The 16,835-nt window shown below is 39.9% G+C and overlaps 1 protein-coding gene across 3 annotated transcripts in view; it reads right to left on the reverse strand.

The window, feature by feature from the left end:
* The window catches only part of CCNT2 (cyclin T2), a 33,983-nt gene extending 22,405 nt beyond the window's left edge, over positions 1-11,578 (reverse strand). For 2 of the 3 annotated variants that reach the window (XM_068967209.1, XM_068967211.1), the window contains exons 1-2: positions 11,421-11,578; positions 10,555-10,636 (exon numbers count right to left, since the gene is read on the reverse strand). In XM_068967209.1, the coding sequence (XP_068823310.1) occupies positions 10,555-10,636; positions 11,421-11,578 (240 nt within the window). The remainder of the gene's footprint in view (positions 1-10,554; positions 10,637-11,420) is intronic. The other variant, XM_068967210.1, reaches the window with a different exon arrangement.
* Between the last annotated feature and the right edge of the window lie 5,257 nt (positions 11,579-16,835).

Consider the following 16,835-nt stretch of genomic DNA (forward strand, 5'->3'; position numbering starts at 1 on the left):
GTACATACCCCAAAGTCCTGATAGTAAGGAATCAAGTAATTTGTACACTCATGTTTATAATAGCTATACATCTGCCCATTAACAGATTAAAATGGATCAACAAATTGTAATACAATTTGTGGTACATACTCAGCTTTAGCAAAGGAAGGGAATTCTGACACATGCTACAAGAAAGACAAATCTTGAAAACATTATGTAAAGTGAAATAAGCCAGACACAAAAGTTCAAATATTTTAAGAGGCCACTTATAAGAGGTACCAAAAAGAGTGAAATTCATAGACAAAGTAGAATGGTGGTTGCTGAGGGAAAGAAGACATGTGAAGTTTGATTAATGAATGGTTTCAGTTTGTGAAGATAATAAAGTTCTAGAGATGGATGGATGGTGGTGATGGCTACACAACAATGTGAATGTACTTAATGCCACCGAACTAATACAGTTTAAAAATGGCTTAAATGTCACATTTGTGCTATATTTTACCACAATTAAAAAACACCAAAAAGCTAACTCACCTCCAGACAGACAGTAAAAAATCAATTCGTAACATAAAATCTAAGTAAAAAGGATATGAAATCACATATTCAAAGAGCACATCACACACCTGATCATATCAACCTAGAACAACCAACACAAAAACACACTGTACTGAGATTACTGATTTTAAAGGGAAAAATAAACTCCTGGGCTACTTAGGCAAAAAAAAAAAAAAAAAAGAAAGAAAGAAAATTAGATCACCACCCAAACTGCCAGCAATGCTTTATACCAGGAAAGGAAAAAGTTTACATAAATTTAAGATACTCAAGAAAAGAAAGCAAGAGCCAAGTATTTTACATCCCCAAATTGACCATGGGTATAAAGGGCACAAACTATTATCATGCAAGAATTCAGACAATACTGTTTCCATGATATTTAAGAGAACTTTAAACAAATGACTCAGAGATTTCAACATAAGCAACCAGAGGCTCAGACAGTAAAGAACCCGCATGCAATGCAGGAGACCTGGGTTCGATCCCTGGGTCAGGAAGATCCCCTGGAGGAGGAAACAGCAACCCACTCCAGCATTCCCGCCTGTAAAGTCCCGTGGACAAACGAGCCCGGCAGGCTACAGTCCATGGGGTCGCAGAGTAGGACCCAAGTGAGTGACTAATATTTTCAGCTCTCAGTGAACAATACTTCCCTGGTGGCTCAGATGGTAAAGAATCTCCCTGCAATACGGGAGACCTGGGTTCAATCTCTAGGCTGGGAAGACCCCCTGGAGAAGGGAATGGCTACCTGCTCCAGTATTCTTGTCTGGAGAATTCCATGGACAGAGGAGCCTGGACGGGCTATTGAGGTTGCAGAGGGTTGGAGTGAGCGACCAATACTTTCACTTTCAAGTGAACAATACAAATAAAGTTACCTGCAGAACTAAGCATGAATGAAGATTAAAAGGAAGAGTACAAGATGAACCTGAAATATCTTGTTATAATAAAATATTTGAGGAAACTATCCCAGATTATATGGGTATGGAATTATATACACTCTGGCAATTCTACTCCTGGGAAAATACAAGGGCAACCAAAACATGGTTCTGGTTTCAAAACATTTATGTGGAAACACAAAACACACATAAACGTTCATAGTGGTAATAAAACAGCCAAAAAGCAGAAACAGCACAAATGTCCATCAGCTGATGAATATACATACAAAATGTAGTATAATGGTAGTTCAGCATGAAAAATAAATTAAGTACTGATACACAGTACAACACAGATGAACCCTGAAAACATCATGTACTAAGTAAAAGAGGTCACAAGGGATCACAGACTGAATGATTCCATTTATAGAGGCTGTCCAATAGGCCTGGGGGAAGAATGGGAAGAGATGGCTAAAGGATGTGGGGTTTCTTTTTGGGGTAATAACAATTTCTTAAATTGATGCACACAACTTCATGAACGTACACAAAACCCACTGAACTGTACACTTTCAAAAGGTGAAGCACAGTGTGGGGATTTTATCTCAACAAAGGCGGTAAACACGGGGCAAGAATCAAGTATTTATCCTACCTTTCCCATATAAACTTGTACCAGCAAGTGTCCAAATAGTACATGAATCACAGCATTTCATTATAAAAAATATTACAACTTAAAAATGAAGAAATGAAGAGTTAAGAGTATCAATGAATTAAAGGATCGAGGCACTGAATATCAACACCACAAAAAGAAACCAGATATTAGGAGTGTGCTGATTGAAGAATGTAACAGCACTGGTAGTCTTGCCAAAGGGATCTAAATGAGTCTGATCAAATTTCTGGACCCGACTGGCAATTTTCAGCGAATACAAGAACAAAGTACATCAAGTGAAATACCGGGCAGGATGAAGCACAAGCTGGAATCAACATTGCCAGGGGAAATATCAATAACCTCAGATATGCACACGACACCACCCTTATGGCAGAAGGCGAAGAGGAACTAAAGAGCCTCCTGAAGAAGGTGAAAGAGGAGAGTGAAAAAGCTGGCTTAAAACTAAACATTCAAAAATCTAAGATCATGGCATCCGGTCCCATGACTTCACGGCAAATAGATGGTGAAATATTGCTAACAGAGACAGACTATTTTCTTGGGCTCCAAACTCACTGCAGATGGTGACTGCAGCCATGAAATTAAAAGATGCTTGATCCTTGGAAGAAAAGCTATGACAAACCTTGTGTGTGTGTGTTAGTCGCTCAGCCGTGTACAACTCTTTGCAACCCCATGTACTGTAGCCTGTCAGGCTCCTCTATCCATGGGATTCTCCAGGCAAGAATACTGGAGTAGATTGCCGTTCCCCTCTTCAGAGCATCTTCCTGACCCAGGGATTGAACCCAGGTCTCCTGCATTGCAGGCAGATTCTTTACCATCTGAGCTACAGGGAAGATCTTGACAAACCTAGACAGCATATTAAAAAGCAGAGACAACACTTTGCCGACAAAGGTCACTGTAGTTAAAGCTATGGCTTTTCCAGTAGTCATGTACTATAAAGAAGGCTGAGTGCCAAAGAATTGATGCTTTCGAACTGTGGTGCTGGAGAAGGCTCTTGAGAGTCCCTTGGACTGCAAGGAGATCCAACCAGTCAATCCTAGAGGAATTTAACCTTGAATATTCATTGGAAAGACTAATGCTGAAGCTGAAGCTCCAATACTTTGGTCTCCTGATGTGAAGAGCCGACTCACAGGAGAAGACCCTAATGCTGGCAAAGATTGAAGGCAGAAAGAGAAGGGGATGACAGAGGATGAGATGGTTGGATGGCATCACCGACTCCATGGACATGAATTTGAGCAAGCTCCGGGAGACACTGAAGGACAGGAAAGCCTGGCATGCTCCAGTCCATGGGGTCGCACAGAGTTGGACATGACTGAGCAACTGAACAACAAGAACAAAGGAAAACGATAAACTGTACTATGAGCATACAATAAGCAAGATTCAGACAGGTGGAGACTCTATAGGTTAAATGTCCTAGGTCCTTCAACAGACAAAATTCAAATAAAAGAAAGGGATCGAGGGGAAATCTGTACTTTGAGACAGGAAACCTGTCAAATCTTTAATAATAGTCAAGGACTGTAGAGTTTCTGTCCCTTTGTGTAGGGAGGGAAAGGGCTGACCCTGGGATAGGGCACATGAAGGCAATTCTGGGCTAACTATCAAAGCTCCCTTGCTTGAGTAATAGTTACAAAGTTGTCTGCCTTATAATAATTCACTAAGCTATATATTTAGTGCTTTTATATGTTTGTGTTTCATTTTATAACAATTTTTAATTGTTTTAAAACCCACTTTCTCCCTGCTTCCTCTGGGGGGTGGGGGAGACACAAGTTGTTTGATCCCTGGTTGAACTAAGATCCCAAGTGCCATGTGGCCAAAACCGACCCCCAAAACAAAACAGAAACTCACTTCATTCCATATATGCAGTTATGCTACAGAACTAAATGACATCAAATAGGTAAAATGCAACAGGATGTGAATAAGACCCAAAGGATAAGGTCAGAGAATGAAAAAAGAGCAGCGTTATCCGGGGAATGTTTTTACAGAGTTGGAACTTTAGCCTGGTCGCGCAACCTGACAGGTCAGGACCGCATGAAAAGTGAAGGGAATGCACCACATGGGAAAGCAGGGATGTGCAATGCGTAAACCCCAAGACTGATGTATGGCTGAAAGAAGAATGTCCCACCTAGTTCAAAAGAGGATTTCACTGGATTTTGTACAACACGATAAGTAAATAAAAATCTGAGTATTTTCGTTATTCACTTGTATACTCATCTCCTTAGAAATCATCAGCATCAATAGTTACTGCACCCTAGTTCTTAAACACATTAGGGACATTTCTTAAACGTTTTAGACAAAAGTGAGAACAGCATGGGATTAGGCAAAAGGTCTGAGTTCAAATGCCGATCACACAATGGCTGCTTTCTTTCTGGACAAGTAACTTAGTAACCACATCTGTTTCTTCAGAAGGGTAATATTTCAGCTGCCCTAAGTGAAGTGCATATTATACAGTGAGATCTTTCCCAGTAGTATTAGTGGATTTTGAACGTAAGATTATTCTTGGACTAACTGCTTATTAAATTAAAAGGCAGGGATGTCCCTGGTAGTCCAGTGGTGAAGACTCTTTGCTTCCAATGCAGGGGGCGCAGGGTTCGATCCCTGGTCAGGGAACTAGATCTTACATGCTGCAACTAAGGGTTCACATGCCAGAACTAAAGATCCCACACACAGCAAAAAAAAAAAAAAGTCCCAAGTACTGCAACTAAGACTCGGTGCACCCAAGGAAATAAATCTTACAAAACAAAATTTAAAGGCAGAAGTAGAAGTGAGCTATAATATAAACAACCACTCAGATTTCAAAGACATTTTGTTCTAGCAGCTAAAGGAATTGAAATACATGCTGATTTAGAGCCTAGAATATATGGCCACTGTACAGTTACTGCTCAGTAGCCACAGGAGTGACTGGTTCCAGGACCCTTCCACAGATTCCAAAACCCATGGATGCTCAGGTCTTATATAAAATGGTGTAGTATTGGCATATATCCTATCTACATCCTTCTCTGTTTTTAAAATCACTTTCAGATTACTTATAATACCTAATATAACACAACTCCTATGTAAATATTAAGAGCTGCTGGTGTGGGGTAAACACAAGTTTTGCTTTTTGGAAATGTTGAATTTTTCCCAAATAGTTTCAATCCGCGGTTGGTTGAACCCACAGATGCAGAGGGCTGACTGTATAATGGACTATGAGACACAGAGGAGAAATCAAAATTAAAATGAACAATCTTCAACTTTAGCAGATGTCAGTGTTACCTTAACAGTAAGAGAGAGGATCCCAGGTCTCACCACAAGTATCCTGATTACACAGGTTTAAGATATAGTTCACTAAAGCATATTTTAAAGGAACATTTCGGTAATTCTCATGCACGAAGCTGGTGAATCACTACTGGCACAATGCAAAAGCTTTATATATACTGCTTTCAGTGATAAACTTCAAGGCTATGAAAAGATTCCTAACAACAGATACTTGAGGCAGAAATAGTGATAACTGCATGAACAATGGAGTCTAGATCTGGGTGAGATTTTTGCTTCTGTCACTCTGTTGCTGTGTGACTTCAGACAAAGTGTTTAACCTTTATGATTCTTTTCTTCCTTATTTGCAATAAGAGGATAACCAACTTCAGATAAATATTTAAGAACAACACACCAAAATTAACCTAAGGAGGAAAAACAAAACACAGAAGCCCAAGAAACTCTTCCCATGAAACCAGTAAATGAATATAGTAGACACTTATCTCCAGATAAAAGTAATGAAATAAAGCAAAATTAAAGGCTGGTAAGTTTGAATAACAAAAAAAAATTATGTCAAAAACCACCATAAACAAAATTAGAAGACAAACTACTAAAATATTTGCTAATTTGACAAGGAATTCACAAAAAGCTCAAATAAGAGGCTAAGGAACACATTAGTACTTCACAGAAAGGCAAACTAAATTTAAACTTTAAATTTTAGGAATATCAAAAATGTTTCCCTTAAGCCCTAAATTAGAAAAAGATCACAAATTCATCTTTGTTCTTAAGGTCCTTGAGGAATTAAGATGAATAGGCAATTTCTTACTAGAACATATAAAATTCACCAAACACTCAAAATTAATCTAGTAAGGATAACACAGCTTTAGTCTCCTTAACTCTTTAGGTTAACCCATGGTTTTCTCAACCTTAGCACTGCTGACGTTTTGTACCAGGTACCTCTTGGCTTTAGCGGGCAGCCCTGTGCACTGTAAGATGTTTAGCAGCATGTCTGGCTTCTATTATTCACTATGTATCAGTAGTACCCCTTCCCCTTGTTGTGACAACCAAAATGTTTCCAAACATTGTTAAATGGGTGGTGGGCAAAATTGCCTCTGGCTGAGAACCACTAGGTAAATCTACACCATCCTTTTCTAGTGCTACCCTAAAAATTACTTTTCCAGAAACAGCCACATCTGTCCCCAACTGGGATCAGTCCAATTCTGTATGTTTTTATATTTGCTGCTATTGCTGGATCCAAAGCCTGTGAAAAAACAAACAAAAACCCTTTCCTCTGCAGATAAAGATACACACAAATGTTTGCACAAGCAAAAAGTATTTCTGAAAGGGCACACAAAAACAATGAACAGCAAATGGTGTAGGGCATGGGGCTTAGGCACTTAGCTGGAAGGGAGGTTTATCATATCCCCGTTTCTACCATTTTCATTTAGCACGTGTCTGTTAATTTTCAAATAATAAAACACTTTAAATTTATCTACATAGGGAGAATGTATACAGAAGAAAATGCAGAATTCATTCAACACACCTGTGAAACAGCAAGATTTGATCCATTCTGTTTACAAACCATTGGTGAATATCTAGTTCATGTGAGGTAACGGTGAATATAACCAAAAAAGAAAAGAGATAAACAAACAGCCCTTGTCCTTATGGTGCTCACCTTCTAGCCTGAATGCTGAGGGGTGGTAATGGTGAATTTTTACATTTAACCTTATTTATATTCCTATGCTTGACAGAAATTTACAGCTTTCACAATAAAAATTTAAACAAAATCCTTAGCTAACCAATTCTACCAAAATGTTGGTTTTCTTTCACAAATGTCATTTTTTTATGGTGATTTTATGAGCAATTTTAGTATAAGTAAGCAACAGTTGCTGTAAATTGGATGAAATCTACTGTTAAAAAAAACTTGCACCAGACTTGCCTGGTGGTCCAGTGGTTGCCTCTAGCAGCCAATAGAGGGCCCAGATTTGATCCCTGGTCTGAGAACTAAGATTCTGCATGCGACAGCCCTGCCCTGCCATCTTGAGTAAATTTTGATGCAAAATTATTAAAAATCAGAATGGGAGAATGCTTTATTATAGGACAAACAACTGGGACTATGGGCAACTTTCTAGATAGATATAAGAATGGATTTCCTTTAAATCATTTACGTCTTTACAGAGAAGGAAAAGAATGCTAAAAGAACATCTCTAAATTTTCAAATGCTATCAATTGTCAAGAGCCAAGTCAACTGAGAATCATTAACACTGAAGGCAAAAAGTGGTAATCATTTTTCAGCACAAGCAAATACAAGGTCTTTTATGCTTATCAGCTGACTAATTTTAGATGTATTTAGTGAAACTCAGATATGACATTGATGATGCACTCTTAGAAGTCAAAAATCACTAGTTCTGAATACTGCCCTTAACCAACCATGTATTTGATACCTTAAACTAATAAAATACATTTAAGTTTGGCATAAATGTTTCAATTGCTGAAGTTCAAGAAAGAGGCAACATATCCAAAGAAAGTAAAGAGAAGATTAAAATGACCCCATGAACTGGAGAAATGCTAGGAAACTAGACAATGACCAATAAAAATACTAAGAATGTGCTCTTTACAACTGCATCTTAAGACAACTCATAAGATTTGGAATTAATACAAGAAACAAGTGCATTGTAAGCTTGACTAACCAAACAAACTAATGAACAGAGTTTCTAGGAGAAGCTGAGTCAATATGTGCTCAATGACTGACACGGGACAATGCTCTCCCACAGGATATACTTTGGAGGCACTGTTGGCTCCAGAGCTTTAATACACTTTACTAGATTCATCTTGAGCTTGATCCAGCAAGGCCATTCTTCAATTACTAATCTTAATTACATAAATTTTACTGCATCCAGTGAGCAAAAGATAGATTTATGTAATTAGGTTACGTAAAAAACTCATTTCCTGCTGATAGCAAGCCAACCTTCTAAAAAGAGAAACTGATAATGATAAAAGACAGCTCTGTTGACACTGATTTTTAACACAAGAGCAACCTGACCTTTAGGGGATTTTTTACTTTTAAATTTGTCAATGTGAGAAAAAATAAAGCCACATAAATATTTTAATATAATGAAGGCATATTTATTATAAAATCGGATATATTTTATCACCAACATCTTTAAATTTAAGCTTGTTCTGGTTTAATTTACCAAATGGTGTTTTACTTTGTAATGACTTAAAGTTTACTATGACATTCCATTATAGCCTTATAAGAAAACTTTTCCCAATAATGTGGCAGAATATGAATTTAAAAGTGACTCACATTCAATTTGAGACCACCCCCTTCACCCTAAAAGAATAGGAAAAAAGATAAAAGAGTGAGGCTGTGCAATTGTTGCAAGTGCACCAACACAAATATTAAAACCACTTTTGATACAATAGCAAAGGTAAAAAAGACAATGGTTAGAAATGAAGAGTGCAATTTACTTCTCAAAACAGAAACATCAGATTTCAATTATTCTAATAACAACTCTGTACAACATTGAGGTTTGCCTTTACACACACATAAGACAGAAAGTAGAGTAATAAAAATGAGTACTTTGGCTTTCTTATTAAATGATGGCATTTAAATAAATTAACAAGAGTTAGAATGCCAGCGACCTGGGCTTCACCAGTCAATTTAAAGTTACAGCTGTGAATTTTGGCTGTAAGCATTTGCTTTAAAGCATACCAAACAGGCCATAGAGACAAATTATGAGAGAGGGACGGTTCAAAATGAGAAGTGTAGTCTTGTAGTGAAATCATTACTGAAGTAGAAAAGCAAGCAAATGGGCATCTGCAGCCACACAGAGAATTTCCAGAACTATTTTCATTTGTGACTCCTACCAGTATTTTCCAGGGCTACTTAAGTCATATTCATATTAGTATTTATCAGTTCACTACTGCCTTAGAAGACAATTTAAATAAAAATGCTATTTCTCTCAATCTAAATATTACTATCAAAAAGGTTTCCTCTCTCTTCCCAACACTATCACCGATCTAAGTTCTATGCACAAGAAATAACTAGGGAAATAAAAACAGAACAAGAATCACACAGATTTAAAAGATGGAGAAGTAGAAGTAGAAGCTATGGAGACTGCAGGAGACCAAAATGTATATAAGAAATGTATATTGTTTCTAAGATAAACCTATATGCCAATATGATAAACCAAGTCAGATTTACGATCAGAAGAGATTAATATAGGAATCAATCCAAACTATGAAGCTTTTCCTTTCTTCCAACTCAAAAAAAGAACCTTTTCAAAAACTGCTTTCTTAAAAGGTCTAATAACAATCCATGCGTGAAGTCTTCCATGGTCAATTTTTCCACATACCTTTCAGAGTAACATTCTAAAATAATAGCTGTGAGCAAAAAACATGGTGAGAAATAAGGTAAAATATTTACCTTAGAGTTAAGTATTTCTAAATGATATGTAGTTTTCTTTGTTAACAGGTACAACACAGTACGCTTATTTCGCTGAAAAGAGCACACATCCAACTGCCCTGTTTCATAATTTAAAATTGCAACTAAAAGCCACTACTCAATTTGTGACACACAGATTTACAGCATATGTTCCAAATCAGTACCTTAGTATTGCAAGGTAAGATGTACTTCAAACTAATTATACACACACACGACATAGTTTTGTCTGAAGCAAGATACAATTCAAATCACCAAAAATTTAAGTAGACAACTAATGCTAAACTATGATAAATAACGTTTGACAACTTAAATTGTGTTAACAAGTGAAATACTTTTTCTAAAAAGCAAAATAGTTCTCTCAAAGGATTCTTACAAAACAACGTTGCAATTAAACTAAGCCCAATTCCCACTATTTGAAACAATATGCGTCCAGATGACCGCGTCTCCCCATCACATTGTACATTACTACCTGAAATTGTTTAAACGTCGAACATAAAACTTAAATTCATACAAATTTAATAAACACTGTTTGAGAAAAGAAATGCTTCTGATTTATCTCTCAGCTCAAAAGAGCCGGCAGAGTCTGACACAGAGCCTGGCAGCTTGTCATCCCAAATTAAAAAACTAACAAACCAACGAACCAGAAACCGCGCATTTGAAGCAAAATGTTCATCAAGCCATTCACCTTCACTGTTAACTTGGAACACTAAATACAGTAGTAAAATCCACGACCAACTCCTTTCTACGTATCGATTGTACCTTAAAATTTGGTTGCAGCAAAAACAAACAATCAAATAGTGCAATAAAATAGTACTTACGTATCTACTGAATTTGGTGAAAGAATGGTGCATGTAAAACCTGTGCATATAAACAATCGCAGTGTTTATTGTAAGCTGAGAGCTGGAACGTAACATTTAGGAAATACTGGAGAAAAACAAGATCTCTTTCCAAAACAATTTTGAAGGAAAATATCCGATATACGGTCCTTTTCCAACGCCACCCGTTCACTCAAAACCTATCCCCAAACTGTAATAATAAGTAAATAAATAAATAAATACCCACAGGATGGTGGGGTGGGGGCTGGCGGTTATAAAAGGCTCCAGACCGAAATGGTAATACTAACAGTAACAACAAATGCCGAGCATTTCGCTCTAATATTGAAATTAAGCGAGCCCAGGAAGAATTGATCAATGGCTACGGCTGACTAAACCCCAAATCAGAGTTGAAACAGGCGAGCGCACACCCATACAAAACCTTGTCAATATAAAGACCTCCCGTGCGCTCCCCAGGTACGAGAAAACCGCCATCAAATTTGCTGAGAGCTAGCTCGCAAGCCCTTCTCGGACGAGAAGTCGAAGCAACCGCCTCTTTTCTGCCATAATCCCTAAAAGTCCTCTCTCGTCTGGGCGGCACTCCCATCCCCCGCCGCCACCACGCGCGGCCCCAAACAGATTACACAACGCAGCCTCCCGGCCCGCATTCCCGGTCTCCCCTCCTCCTCCACCTCTCCGCCGGTCGCTCGCGGCCTTCCGAACCCGAACCTGCCTTCCCTTACGGCACGGCCGAGGCCCAGCAAAGGCCGAGGCGACGGCGCCATGTTCGTGCGGCACCAGGCCCGGCGACCGGGCGAGTAGTGAGAGGGACAGGGCGTGAGCGGCGGAAGGCCAAGAATAAGAAAGGATACACATTGAGACGCTGTCCCATTTCCTGGATGAGGTTGGCCGCCTGCTGGCGGTACGAGAGCTCTTTATCCGCCTCCACTCCGCAGCGACGGCTCGGCGTGTTCTCCAGCTGTTCCCGAGTAAAGAACCAGCGAGAAGAAGCTCCACGGCCCGACGCCATGACACTTCCTCCTCCGCCCGCTCCCTCACCCACCCCCCGCCCCTCCGGGCTCGCGGACTCCCAGCCAAGGCCGCGCGACCCCGCCCCACTCCGCTCGCCGTAGACCAGGCACCGCCTCTTTTCACCTCCGTCGCCGTGCGTGCGCGTGCGCGGGGACCGCTCTATCGGCTCGTCCAGCCTTTTGCTTTCTCTTTCCTGCCTCCATCCTCGCTCTCGCGCACGGGACCACAATGCTCCGCGCCCCTTGTCATTTGGAGGCGCCCAGAGGTGGGGGTCGGCTGGAAGGAAAAGGTCGGCGCAGTGCATGCCGGGTCTAGGATTGGCTGGGCTAAGGGCGTGGTGGAGAGGAAGGGAGAGACTGGTTTCGGGTCGGGTGACGAGAGAGGCGGGCACGCGGCTGCGCCATGTGTCCTGGGCGTGAACTCTCAAATCCCAGCGATGCTGGAATCTGGAGTCTGGCAGCGCTTAAAAAAAAAAAAAAAAACCTTCCTGTGTCGCAGTCGTGCGGCACATCCTCTATTTTTCACAGCATCGGTCTGCGCAATATCGTAGGCTCCCTACTCTCAAGTGGTAGGTGGACAGCCTTAGTTCAACGGGTGGCTCTGGCAGGGACCTACCTGAGAAAGGGTGCAGAAGAAATGACGCTCCACGTTTGTGCTGCACTTCAGTGCTTTTCCTCTACATTATCTTGTTTGAATTCCACGACTCCGCAGGCCGAGGGTTTAATTGCCTGCCAAAGGTTATCCAATTAGCAATCAGAGTATCTTGATTTCCAAACTAGGTTTCCAGTACGTTTCGGTAGTGGTTTTTTAAAATCTGTGATTTTAAAGAGAAGTTTGAAGAGAAGCAGATGTAAAAACAGCTGAGGAAAAAAATTATCAGTGTTAAATATGGTAACACTATTCATTAACCCTTTCTCCTGTCCCTGCAAGAAAATTCCGCAGAGCTCCACTCTGGGAGTGGGTGCGTCTCTGCCTTTGAGCCAACGCCTACTGTGTGTGAATAATTTTCTAAGTTTTAAATTTTTGTTGTTAAGTCCTGTCCGACTTTGGTGACCTCTTGAACGGTAACCCCACCAGGCTCCTATTTGCCAAAGATTAGAGCACAGGAAGACATACTTCTAAAGGCAACTGGTACTTTCATTGAGTTCTTGATTAAATCTCCAGGCTTTTGTCATCGTTTTTGGGCTCCGATGCCCAGTGTACTGATCTATCTTGGCTTTGCCGGCCCCCTGTCACACACAGTATTGAGGTATTTTGGTAGTCACCTGGTGTGAACGGTTGTCTAAATAACTTACTTTCTTACCTACCTTGCTTAGAAGTTCCAGGGCAGATTGACTGAAAGCAACACTTAAAAAGTGTCTACCTTGAACGCTCATTCATGATAAAAGCTCTAACAAACTAGGAATGTAAGAGAACTGCGACTTAGTCAAGTTGATACAGCCTTAGAGCTAGCATCATACTTAATGGTGAGAAACTTTCCTACTAAAGCATGACTCCCATCTCATCACTCCTTTCAAAGTTGTCCTAGATAGAAGTCCTGTAAGAAAAGGAAATCAAAGTAAGCAGATCAGGAAGAAAGAAAGAAAACTGACTTTGTTCCTAGTAGCATAATTGTTCATGTAGAAAATCTTAGAGTATTAAAAAAACCTGGAACTAGTAAGTGACTATAGCAGGATTATAATATACAAGAGTCAGTTGCTTTCCTGTGTACCACCCATGTATAATTGATATTTGAAGCTAAAAACACAATATCGTTTATAAAAAATAAAACTTAGATGTGAATCTAAAATATGTACGGGATCTGTTTATAGAAAACTATAAAGCTATGATTAAAAAAGTAGATATGAGTGGAAGGATATTGTGAATTCATGGATTCCAAGAATTAACATCAGTAGATGTCAGTTCTTCCCAACTTCATTTGTAAATTCAATGCAATCTCAATAAAAAATTTATCAAGTTCTTTATAGATAAGTACTAATTGATTCTAAAGTTTATATGGAAAGACAAAAGACCCAAAGTAGCTTACACAATACCAAAGAAGTGGAATGGGCTCTACTACTACTACTACTACTACTACTACTACTACTACTAAGTCTCTTCAGTCGTGTCCAACTCTGTGCGACCCCATAGATGGCAGCCCACCTGGCTCCCCCTTCCCTGGGATTCTCCAGGCAAGAATACTGAAGTGGGTTGCCATTTCCTTCTCTAATACGTGAAAGTGAAAAGACAAAGTGAAGTCGCTCAGTCGTGTCCAACTCTTAGTGACCTCATGGACTGCAGCCTACCAGGCTCCCCGTCCATGGGATTTTCCAGGCAAGAGTACTGGAGTGGGGTGCCATTTCCTTCTCTACCTAACCTCAAAGCTACAGTATGAAAGACAGTGTATATTGGCAAAATAATAGACCTACATCAGTGGAGCAGAATAGGGAGTCCAGAAATAGACCTGTAGAAATATGGTCAACTGATCTTTGACAAAGGAGCAAAGGCACTTAAATTGAGAAAAGATCATCTTTTCAACAAATAGCGCTAGCGCTGAAACAATGGGACATCCATCTGGCAAAAAAAACCCCACAAATCCCGCAAAATCTCAAAAACCTCACTTTTAACAAAAATTAATTTTAAATAAATCCTATCCCTAAATGTCAAATGCAAAGCTTTAAAATTCTGGAATATAACAGGAGGAAACCTAGGTGACCTTGTTTGGCAGTGAGTTTTTAGATATAACACCAAAAGATGATCCATGAAAGAAAAAATTTAAGTTGGACTTTTAAAATTAAAGACTTCTGCTCTATGAAAGACAGTTAAGAGAGTGAAAATACAAGGAAAACGTCTTTGCAAAACACTTTCTAATAAAGAACTTGTGTTCCAAATATGCAAATAACTCTTAAAGCTCAATAAGGAAACAAAGAACCCAATTTTTAAACGGGCAAAGGGAGGAGGGGTCTTCCCTGGTGGTCCAGTGGTTAAGACTCTGCACTTCCAATGCAGGAGGACATGAGTGCCATTTCTCATCAGGTAACTAGGATCCCACATGCTAAGTGGCTTAAAAAAAAAAAAAAAGAGCAAAGGATCTGAACAGATACTTAACAAAGAAGTGATACAGATGGCAAATAAACATTTGAAAAGATGTTCAACATCATTTAAGGACTTCCCTGGTGGCTCAGACAGTAAAGCGTCTATCTACAATGCAGGAGACCCGGGTTTGATCCCTGGGTTGGGAAGATCCCCTGGAGAAGGAAATGGCAATCCACTCCAGTACTATTGCCTGGAAAATCCCATGGACAGAGGAGCCTGGTCGGTTACAGTCCGTGGGGTCGCAAAGAGTCGGACACAACTGAGCAACTTCACTTCACTTCAACATCATTTAAGTAGTAGTTTGCAATTTTAAAAGACTGACCATTCATGATTTGAGGATTGAATAGTTTGATATATCTAAATAATGAAATACTAGTCCCCTATTAAAAAGAAGGTATCAAATGCTGAAAGAAGAAAAGCTGCCAATCAAGAATACTCTACCAGAAAATCCATCCTTAGGAGTTGAAGGAGAGAGTTTTCCAGACAAGCAAAAGGTAATGGAGTTCATTCCCACTAGACTGGCCTTACAGGAAATGTTAAAAGGACTTCTTTAGGCTGAAACAAAAGAGTGTTAATTGGCTGCAGGAAAAGAGGATAAATACCACTGGTAAGTTATGTAGGAAAAATCAGAATAAAGTTTTAAAAGTGATAGGTTAATTACTTTCAAAGTTTGAAGATTAAAAGACAAAGTAGTAAAAATAACTATAACTACAAAAACTTGTTAAGAGACATGCAAGATAAAAATATGTAAATTGTGACATCAAAAACATACAACATCGGTGGGGAAGGGAATATAACTACAGAGTTTTATAATGCATCCAAACTGAAGTTCGCTTGCTTGCTAAGTCACTGAAGTCATATCCAATTCTTTGTGACCCTGTGGACCAGACTGGAGCCCTCCAGGCTCCTGTGTCCATGGGATTCTCCATGCAAGAATACTAGAGTGGGTTGCTAACACGCCCTCCTCCAGAGAATCTTCCCAACCTAGTGATTGAACCCACACTTTTTAAGTCTCTTGCATTTACAGATGGGTTCTTTACCACTAGCGCCATCTGGGAAGCCCTAAGCTAGCTTCAGTTCAGTTCAGTTCAGTTCAGTTGCTCAGTTGTGTCCGACTCTTTACGACCCCATGAATCGCAGCACTCCAGGCCTCCCTGTCCGTCACCAACTCCTGGAGTTTACCCAAACTCATGTCCATCGAGTCAGTGATACCATCCAGCCATCTCATCCTCTGTTGTCCCCTTCTCCTCCTGCCCCCAATCCCTCCCAGCATCAGGGTCTTTTCCAGCGAGTCAACTCTTCGCATGAGGTGGCCCAAGTATTGGAGTTTCAGCTTTAGCATCAGTCCTTCCAATGAACACCCAGGACTGATCTCCTTTAGGATGGACTGGTTGGATCTTCTTGCAGTCCAAGGGACTCTCAAGAGTCTTCTCCAACACCACAGTTCAAAAGCATCAATTCTTCAGTGCTCAGCTTTCTTCACAGTCCACCTCTAACATCCATACATGACCACTGGAAAAACCATAGCCTTGACTAGACAGACCTTTGTTGGCAAAGTAATGTCTCTGCTTTTGAATATGCTATCTAGGTTGGTCATAACTTACTACTTACTGGGTTACTCTTTCCTTCCAAGGAGTAAGCGTCTTTTAATTTCATGGCTGCAGTCACCATTTGCAGTGATTTTGGAGCCCAGAAAAATAAAGTCTGACACTGTTTCCCCATCTATTTCCCATGAAGTGATGGAACCAGATGCCATGATCTTAGTTTTCTGAATGTTGAGCTTTAAGCCAACTTTTTCACTCTCCTCTTTCATTTTCATCAAGAGGCTTTTTAGTTCCTCTTTACTTTCTGCCATAAGGGTGGTGTCATCTGCATATCTGAGGTTATTGATATTTCTCCTGGCAATCCTGATTCCAGCTTGTATTTCTTCCAGCCCATCGTTTCTCATGATGTTCTCTGCATATAAGTTAAATAAGCAGGATGACAATATACAGCCTTGATGTACTCCTTTTCCTATTTGGAACCAGTGTGTTGTTGCATGTCCAGTTCTAACTGTTGCTTCCTGACCTGCATACAGGTTTCTCAAGAGGCAGGTCAAGTGGTCTGGTATTCCCATCTCTTTCAGAATTTTCCCCAGTTTATTGTGATCCACACAGTCAAAGGCTTTGGCATAGTCAGTA

This window comes from Capricornis sumatraensis, chromosome 3, assembly GCF_032405125.1.
Source record: "Capricornis sumatraensis isolate serow.1 chromosome 3, serow.2, whole genome shotgun sequence".
In the NCBI taxonomy this organism is placed as follows: Eukaryota; Metazoa; Chordata; class Mammalia; order Artiodactyla; family Bovidae; genus Capricornis; species Capricornis sumatraensis.